Here is a 10,277-nt window from a genome sequence, read left to right as displayed (position 1 = left end):
CGATTAAACAAGTCAAAGAATCTGGGGAGGCCCAACCTGAGCTATTGGTCCGACTGCTTAAACCAATCGAAGTTGCCTGAGAGAGCACACAGGCTCAACTAGCTTGAGATCAACCACCAGACCGACACCGGCCTAAATACTGGCCTGTTGGTGTTCAACCAGTTCAGATCAACGACCATAAAACTAGCCGTTATGCAACGATCTTTGGGTACCAAACTAAGTACTGATCCGACCGGTTGGGAAAATCTACCTGCTTGAACTGTTCTTTTGGCCATATTTTGAGTTTCTGTGACATTATTTAAGGACCATTTCTAAGCCATTCCACCCACCTTTTGAACCCTCAATTGAATATCAATTAAAAGTTAAGCTTGTACCTTGCACATCTGCCTACTAGAGGTTGTTTTTCATTGATTTGAACCTTAATTGCAATTTGGCTTTTGAGCTTATACTTTTCATCTCAAATTGTTGAAGTTGCAAGGCTGTTACTGATCCGAAACCATTAGCCTAGTGTGAAACTTAAAACACTTATAGGTTATTGTTAAACCCGGGAAAAACAATTGCAAGAGTGATTGAGATCATTAGTGAAAATCTAAGTGTGAGGTTATACTATAAAATTCATTGTGTCCTCTCTCTCTCTCTCTCTCATACTCACTCCCACACACACCTTCAATTACATTTGAACATTCACCTTCTCACAACATCTCCTTTGGGTCATCTTGGTTGCATTGGGTAATCAAGCTTCAACACCCCCACACCCGGGTTGTGTTACCTTGATCCTAGAAGACTTGTATAGTATGACAATTTAGTAGGCAAACAGAAACTGGAAAAGGAGTGATAGAAAGTCTGAGATTGGAATGCAAATTATGGATCAATGGATCCAAGGAGAGAGCATGTCTCTATCTTTATACCACTATTAGAAGCAATGAAGGCAAATACCGAGTCACCTGAATTTGCAATTTGATTATCCACAATAAAGGGTTACCATAGATACCCAATAGAATTCCAACAAATTGAAAAAATAAAAGAAACAAAGTACAATGGTAGCGAGTTGACATGCAAAGGCTATCTAGGTTGTCGATGCACTGACTTCCCAGATTCAATCTCATTTACAGTGTTAACTATGTGTTGGATCTTCTCTGACATGCTCTCTGTGTGCTCCTCAATGTACTTGAAAAGCAGATCAAGTTGCTTTCTGTAAGCTGCGCATCGTCGTTTCTCAACAAGTAGCTGTTGGGATAGGTCCTGGATCTTCTCATGTTCATTCTAAAAATGGATAAAAAGATACAGAATTCCCCATTATAAGGATTTATGACAAGGGAACAGTTTAAGATTTTGAGTAGACCAAAAGAAATCAATAAAGGAAAAACACCATAGAAAAATAGTTTCTAGTACATGTGTTGTAATGCCTTTGCCATAATCAGCTGAAATTCAATGGAAGCACAACTCAAGCTTAGGAACTATGCCCATTTAATGGTTGGAACTAATTATCTAAATACAAAGGGGTATAGATTGTGATATCCAGACAGGAAAATGATAGTCCTATCCATTGCCCACCTTCTAAATTATTCTTAAATTTTTTTCTTGTGTGGCTAAAACACACATTTATTATATTAAAAGGACGCAGAAATATGTTCATACACACCAGACTCAAAAGTGACTGAATTCAGAATACAGCCTACTGCACAGTAATACTTATGTCAAATGGAGACACTCATAGAAGACGACACAATTTATTTAGCCTGCCCCAGCTACCAAGCATACGGGCATCGTGTTGTAGGCTCAAATGATATAACAAAAATCTCAATATAAAACTGAATGCAATTACATATTTCTACAATGGTTTCAGAAGCATCTCATATCCATTGGCACATCCTTCTGACATTTTCAGTTTCTCATCTTTCTGTTGTCTTTCCATTTGGATGAACGGCAAGTGGTTTGTGGGCTACCCATACATAAAAGTTTGAGTTTTTTGTTTTTTAAGATAACTATGAAATTATTGATGGAAGATGTATGGAAAATCTCATCACTAACAGGTTCACACAAAAATTAAATAAATAACACACCAAAATAAGTAATCTTTGCATAGGCAATGGTTCTGCGAAGTGGAAGCTCTGACGGAGCTGAAATATTGTGGACAAGCAAACCCCATGATCCTTTGCTCATTTGTCAAGTTTCAGACAAATCGGAGTTGACCATGTGGCAAAACAAACCATTAAAAAACCCAGGCTGACGGAGTGGGTGCACGGAACTACGAATGGGTGCATGGAAATGCATGGAGGGTATGCGTCTACATTAAGGATAAATGAATGAATTTAAGGTACATCATTCTTTTAAGTAGCAGAATGAGGTGCCCTGGGAAAAGTACCTTGGTTTTGCACGACTGCAAGCCAAAATAAGGACCTAAGTACACAACTAGAACATGACATAAAAGTTTTCTGCTGGGCCAATCATCTGAATCCTTGTTGGTGCATCTAAGCATCCACTACAGCGATACCTGATGAAACAATAGATTGGCCATGCCTAAAGAGATGGAAGAATCACAGGGCTCACTATCCTCTCTTTGCATCCATTTAACATTCGATGATCCCCTTCCACTATCAAGTTTAATACCTCTATCCAAGAAATATTGCAACTCAGTAGAGAGTAATCTAAAATAAATGGGAGTCTCCTCCCAGTAAGAATGATTAAGAACCTGAGACAGAACACATTTAGAAACCCTAGAATCATGCAGGTAAGAGGCCCACCGCATATTGATTTTGGAGTTCAAAATAGTCAATAAACTTTGAATGCCAGGTCTGACTAAGGAATTGTCCAAATCCATCAAGCAGCTTGAATAAGTGATGAAATTTAATTGAACTTCAGAAGAATAAACATGATTGGCAGCTGTCTCACACAGACAAATTACCCTATTTTGATGAGTAGAAGTCAAGTGTTTCCCAACAATAACTGCATGTGAGTCTCTAGAAGCATAAAAAATGAACATAGTTGTCACGGCGTCTAGCCAAACCCAAGGTGTTGGAGGGGGCCTGGATGTCAAGGCAACACCAACAAGGCACCCTTCCAGCAAAGGGCACCTGGATGCGTAGGCAATGCCTGAACAATTATGATATCAAATTAAACAAAAGACTGGGCTGACCAGACCAGAATCTCACCAAACTTTAGATTCAATATCTGGATTCAATCAGAAACAAGACCATAGTGTCACTCCAACCAGCAGGTTTGATTGCTTACTACAGCTTGCAATCAAGCTGTCTGGGACCCAAGTATAAACACATGATCTTCGGAACAGATTCAGACTTCTAGCAATAAAGCTTAAGAATTGACATGGAACAGATCGATTCTATGCTGATGAATTGAATTCTCAGCAACAGCAGATATGAAACTTGCAAATGGTAGCCATAAACACTTGGAACAATTGCAGTAGCCAAGAAAGAGCAGTCAAATAGCATAAACAGAAACCGAATAAAAAGGGAAACATCCCTGGCCCTAACCCCAAAAGGCAAACCTCTCTATTCCATAGTCAAAATAATCAAACCACACTGGTTTTTTACTACTTCACTTCTAAATAGATCTAACTAACTACAAGAATAGATAAGAAAAAACCACATGGATGGCAATGAGCTTTGCAGATGAATAAGCTAAACATTGTGTTGTTCATCCTAGGTTCTGTACAAGGTACAGCATTCCTTTTGGGACACAGCTTTCTTTTTCTTTCCCCCTACTTTGTGATTGCTTCTTTCACTTTTTTCTTTTCTTGTGGGTTGAGCTTTGTCTGTCGGCTTTGAATATTTCTTCTCTCCTCTTTAATAATCATCATTTATCAAAATATTCTATCCAGACTTACCCAACTATACTCAACCGCTTAAAATAACCTGTTTAACCGTAAGTATACCCCCTAAAGCTACAACACATATTGGATTTATTTATTTAAAGGTTAGGAATGTTTTTAAACACTCCTCCCAGGACTCCAAGAAAGATGGACTTGAATGAGGGCACAGTGGCCTTTGTTTACTTTAGAAAAATGAAAATTATAGGAACACTTTCTCCTCTCCCCCCCTCCCACCCCACCTCACCCCAAAAAAAAAAAAAAACAGAAAAAAAGTTGATAAATCTATTCCTGGAATTCCAGTGTTCAATAGTGCTCCCATAAGTAAGACAAGCTCAAGGTGGATTTTTCGGACGATCAAGAGCTTGACATATGATGGTTCCTAGGTAGTTGTAGCAAAAAGGATTTTGTTTTCACAGGAATAAGAATAAAAAGCACCTGCTAGGCATAGCAGATTATACCACTTGGGATTCCTCTGAACAAATCAATAGCTGAAGCCTATTGTGATACTCAAATACTGATACCATATTCTTAGCAATCACCACTTTAGTATAACCAGTCCTATTTTGGAAAAGATAACCATTCAAATCCTCTTAAATGCACCAAAGAGAGGAAATAAGCATAATTTTCAAGGGGACTAACCCATTACCCAAGGGATAATATCATAATCGATGCAGGACAATCTTGGACCAGGCTGACCCAACTGGTGCACTACCTTGGACCGACCCAAACGCAGTTGAACCAGATCCAGTTTGAGTGTTTGGAGCTAGTAGGATTTTAGGAAGTTTATTTTATTTCGGAAAGTATTATGTAATCTTTTATTTTAAGGTAGTTATTAGACACGTAGGGAAATTTCCAATTTGACTTTTATTGGTGTTGAATAATGTACACCTGAATACCTCAACGGTATTCTGGTCATTTTACAGTTGTAATTTTATGTTTATGTACCTTCTAGTTAAGTCGGCTAAGCTAGGGGTTTGGACATTATGCTGTAATCTCTCTTATTATAAATACAAGGCTTGTTTGATCACATTAATCATCCAAGCATTACTCTAATTCTGAATCTGTTAATATGGCATCAGAGCAGGTTTCGAATTAGGGTCTTTCCTCTCTTCTATTCTTAGCTCTTTCTTTCTCTTCTCTCTCTCAATCTTCCTCTCCTCTCCTCTCCTTTCTTCTTTTGCTCTCTATTCTCACAATAGGGCAGCACTGATGACGTGATCAATAGATCCAGCTGCTGCCCTCCATTACCTCATTCAATCCTACATAATTCTGCTCGATAGGACCCAGCACCCTGGCTGTGCTATTTGAAGCTTCATCTTTTTTGGATTGATTCCATCTCAACTACAAGGAACCAATCTCCATTATTGAAAGTCAAGAACTGCAGCAGGATTTTTTTTTTTGGGAATCAGTTCCTATCTCAAACCATATTGAATACCTCCTTAGATCGATTTTTTTCTCCACAAAAACAGGGTTTTTTTCAAAACCCTGCCAAATATCAATCTAGGAGCTGCTGATCTCTATTGTTGCTGATATTTGAAGGAGTGGTTCAGCCCTTCAGGAACCACACTCGAGCCAAGTTTCAGCCCCATCCAGTGTTTTTTTGAAGACTTATCTCCCTACATCGATCTCACCACAATCAGGGTTTTTTTTTCAAAACCCTGAAAAAATCGATCTAGGGGTTTGGACTGTCTACTGCTACTGATTTTTGGGGACACTTATTATCACCATTACACAAGTCTCTCCACCAATTTCTGGCCCCTTAAACTGCATACTGGGTTTCTCATCACACCAGCCCTTCTCTGCAATTTGGGTTTCTCTGCTGCATTATGGGTGACTCTGAAGTCTCTACTGGCACTTCTGCTGCTGATAGGTTTGGTAGGAATGACAACCGTGACCTTCTTCCTAATCCTATCAAACTGGATGGGAGCAATTATCTGATCTAGTCTCGCTCTGCATACTTTACCATTGCTGGCCGTGGGCATACTGGACATATCAATGGTACTACTGCTATGCCAACTGTACCTAGTCCTCTTCTAAACAGGTGGATCTCCAATAATGGTATCCTCATGTCTTATTTGAATGGCTCAATGCAATCAGACCATGCAAGTGGTTTCCTTCTCCTTGATACAGCACATCAAATCTGGTCTGCTTGCAAGGAAACATATGGACAGTTTGGTAATGATGCACAAGTGTATGAACTCCAGAAAAAGGCCAACCATACTACTCAAGGGGAGTTATCTGTTTCCAAGTATTACGCTACCTTGCGCAGTCTCTGGCAGCAATTGGACCATTTTTCTGATTTCACCCCACTACAACTGCCGAAATTACTGCATATAAGAAGCATATAGACAAAACCAAGGTTTATGAGTTTTTGCCTGGTTTGAATGTGGAGTATGACCAAATTCGTGTTCGAGTGTTGCGCCATTCCCCTTTTCCCACACTTAAACAGTCCTATGCTTTAGTCTCCTCTGAAGAGAACCGTAGAGCTGCTATGTTGCACCCTCCTATCACTGAAAGATCAGCCCTCCAGACTGCTGCCCCGGCTACTCCTGCACCTGTTGGACATGTTTTTCTTGGTGATTCTACTACAGACACTGTTACTTGTGAGCACTATCACAAGCCTTACCACACCAAAGAGAAATATTGGAAGCTTCATGGGAAACCAGCTGATTTTGAAGCCAAACGGACTGCCAAGAAAAAAACAAAGAACAAGGCTCATCACACTGAGACTGTTACCACAGCCCCTGCTACCGACACTGGTCTATCCTAGGATGATCTACAGGTATTCCTACGTGTGCTACGGTCTTCTGCTGCTGCTGCTTCTACTACATCAGCTCCTACCAATTCCTCTGCTCCTTCAAGTTCAAACTTTGCCCGGTCAGGTATTTCATTTGGTGGTCATTATGCTTCCGTAGCTTCCCATCCTTGGATCATAGATTCTGAAGCTACAGATCACATGATTGGTTCCTCTAGCCTTTTCCATCGCTATTCTCCCACATCTGGGAAAGACAAAGTCAAGGTAGCTGATGGTTCCCTTTCCTCCATCTCTGAAAAAGGAATCATCAACTTCACTTCCTCTCTTACTTTGTCTTCTGTTTTGCACATTCCTAATTTTACTACTAACCTCCTTTCTATTAGTAGTATTACTCGTGATCTTAACTACCTTTTTTTGCCTTCCGATTGTGTTTTTCAGGATCTGGTCTCTGGGAAGACGATTAGATTGGGTAAAGTGCACGGTGGATTGAACCTGCTTGATTATGGTCGTCTTACTCCCCCACCATTACCTTCTCTGCTACACCAGAACTCTTTGGTCTCTTCTAAACTTTACCAATGGCACTCTAGATTAGGTCACCCTCCATTAGGAATTTTAGCACGTTTATTTCCTGCTTTGGTTAAAGAATGTAATAAGGATGATTTTTTTTGTGAGGCTTGTGTTATGGCCAAACAGACATGTTCAACTTATTCTGTTTCAAATAAAAGGAGTTCTTCACTTTTCCATTTGGTGCATTCTGATGTTTGGGGCCCTAGTCGTAAGACTTCTCTTTCTGGTAATCGTTGGTTTGTTTCCTTTATTGACTGTCAGTCTAGAAACACATGGGTATATCTTATGCACACAAAAAATCAGGTTTTTTCATGTTTTCATCATTTTCATAAAATGGTCCAAACTCAATTCCAGGCTACTCTCAAAATTTTGAGAAGTGATAATGGAACCGAGCATAAAGAATCTCAATTTCAATTTCAAAAATACTTTGCTGATCATGGGATTATTCACCAGACTAGTTGTGTAGATACCCCAGCCCAAAATGGTGTGGCTGAACGGAAGAACCGTCACTTAATAGAAGTGGCCAGAGCATTGATGTTTGCTCGAAATGTTCCATTCCAATATTGGGGGGGATGCTGTTCTCACTGCAGTCTACCTCATTAATCGGTTGCCTTCTCGGGTTCTTGACTCCCATAGTCCGGCTACGATTTTACTTGGGATTCCTCCTTTGTGGTTTCCCCCAATATTGGGGGGATGTTGTTCTCAAAGAAATCCGTTACAGGGGGAGATCATGGAAAATAATGATGGTGATGTTCCTATTCAGGGGGAGCTGACTCTAGTCCAAAGAACCATTGGTGAATTTCAGAAGAGAATTGACAACTCCAACATTCTCACCTATAAAAAAGGATGTTCCAAAAGAGGACAGCTTTAATCCACTGTAGCACCAATACCTATCCAATTGCCGACTTAAGATCCAAATCCTCCTTCTCCTAGTAAGACTTCTTCCTCCGACCTACCTATTGTTCATCGCAAAGGTACTAGGACTTCCACTCAGCATCCCATTTCTCGATTTGTTTCTTATAGTTCTCTTTCTCCACCCTTTCGTGCATTTGTGTCCTCTCTTTCTTCTGTTTCCATTCCTAAAAATTGGCAGGAAGCTTATGCAGATGGAAAGTGGAAGGCAGCAATGTTGGAAGAAATGAGAGCATTGGAAAAAAAAACAATACTTGGGATCTTGTAGCTCTTTCTCTAGGGAAAAAACCAGTGGGATGTAAATGGGTGTTCGTGGTCAAACAGAAGGTTGATGGGACTGTGGATCGATATAAAGCACGCCTGGTCGCGAAGGGCTTCATTCAGACATATGGAATTGATTATCAGGAGATCTTTGTTCCTGTTGCAAAGCTGAATACGGTTCAAGTCTTGCTATCTTGTGCAGTCAATCTTGGATAGGATCTACAACAGCTAGATGTGAAGAATGCCTTCCTCAATGGAGAACTTGGTGAGGAGGTGTATATGGATATTCCACCAGGGTTTTCTTGTGATATTAATAAAGGCAAAGTGTGTAAATTGAAACGTGCACTTTATGAGCTGAAGCAGTTGGCTCGAGCATGGTTTGGCAAGTTTCACAAGACCATGGTTTCTGTAGGCTATAAGCAGAGTAATGTTGATCACACTCTCTTTATAAAGAGGGTTGGTGGAACACTCACTGTTCTTATAGTCTACGTTGATGACATTGTTGTTACTGGCAATGATGGTGTTGAGATCAGCCATTTGAAGACCTTTCTTGGGCAGGAGTTTGAGATTAAAGATCTAGGAAAGCTACGGTACTTTCTTGGGGTTGAAGTTGCTAAATCTTCTAAAGGCATCTTTCTCTCAAATGAAGTATGTCCTGGATTTATTGGCTAAAACTGGTTTGTTAGGATGTCACCCTTCAGATACTCCTATGGATGCTAATGTTCGTCTCAAAGAAAGGGAGGGTGAACCTGTTGATAAAGGCCGGTACCAAAGACTAGTGGAGAAGTTAATTTATCTCTCACACACACGTCTTGACATTGTTGTTGTGAGTACTGTGAGTCAGTTTATGTGTGATCCCTACTCTTCTCATATGGAGGTTGTTCTTCGCATTCTTCATTACTTGAAGTCAGCTCCTAGAAAAGGGATTCTCCTGTCTCCTCATGGTCACCTACGGATAGAGGCATATACTGATGCTGATTGGGCTGATTCTACGGATCGCAAGTCTATCTCTGGATATTGTTCTTTTATTGGTGGCAATCTTGTCACTTGGCGTAGCAAGAAGCAGAACATGGTGGCTCGTTCTAGTGCTGAAGCAGAATTTCATGCTATGGCACAAGGCATTTTTGAGCTACTTTGGCTGAAAGGCTTGCTACAGGACCTTGGTATTCCTATTCATCTTCCTATGATGTTGTACTGTGACAACAAGATTGCAATCAGCATTGCACAAACCCGGTACAGCATGATCGCACCCAAGGTACTAAAACTCAGGTCTCGGTACCAACTCGACTCTTGGAAAAACCGAGACGAGTCGAGATCTCGCCGAGTTGGTGCATTTTTTTTTTTTCAACTCGAAGCCTCAACTTTGGGTCAACCCGAGATCCGAGATCTCGCTGAGATATGTCGAGTTTTGTCCAATTAGGTAAGGTATTTAAGTGGTAGGTGGGTTAAAATAATGGGTCGAAACCGAGATCCAACCGAGATCCGAGATCTCGCCGAGATATTGCACTTGTGAGACTCGTAGGCAATCTCATCTCGGGATTTTGAAAATCCGAGAAACTCGGCGAGATCTCGCGAGTTCTCGAACTATGATCACACCAAGCATGTTGAAGTGGATAGGCATTTCATCAAGGAAAAATTAGAAGAGGGGGTGAATTGTGTTCCCTTTGTGAAGTCTACTAATCAAATTGTTGATATTTTCACCAAGGGATTGTCTGGAAAGCTATTTCATCCAAACTTAGTCAAGTTGGGCATGATTGGCATATTTTCTCCAACTTGAGGGGGAGTGTTGAATAATATACACCAGAATACCGTGGGGGTATTCTAGTCATTTTACAGTTGTAATTTTATGTTTATGTAATATGTACCTTCTACTTAAGTCGGCTAAGCTAGGGGTATTTTGGACATTAGGCCGTAATCTCTTTTATTATAAATGCAAGGCTTATTTGATCACAT

The 10,277-nt window shown here is 40.4% G+C and overlaps 1 protein-coding gene across 1 annotated transcript in view; it reads right to left on the bottom strand.

The window, feature by feature from the left end:
- Positions 1 to 815: 815 nt before the first annotated feature.
- The window catches only part of LOC122670102 (protein FAR1-RELATED SEQUENCE 5-like), a 32,132-nt gene continuing 22,670 nt past the window's right edge, over positions 816 to 10,277 (bottom strand). Inside the window, exon 3 of the mRNA XM_043867067.1 lies at positions 816 to 1,263. Coding sequence (XP_043723002.1) covers positions 1,063 to 1,263 — 201 coding nt within the window. The 3' untranslated portion in view covers positions 816 to 1,062. The remainder of the gene's footprint in view (positions 1,264 to 10,277) is intronic.

This window comes from Telopea speciosissima, chromosome 7 (genome assembly GCF_018873765.1).
Source record: "Telopea speciosissima isolate NSW1024214 ecotype Mountain lineage chromosome 7, Tspe_v1, whole genome shotgun sequence".
Classification (NCBI taxonomy): Eukaryota; Viridiplantae; Streptophyta; class Magnoliopsida; order Proteales; family Proteaceae; genus Telopea; species Telopea speciosissima.
Note: the sequence above shows the minus strand (reverse complement) of the source record. Positions and strands in the feature narration are given on the sequence as shown.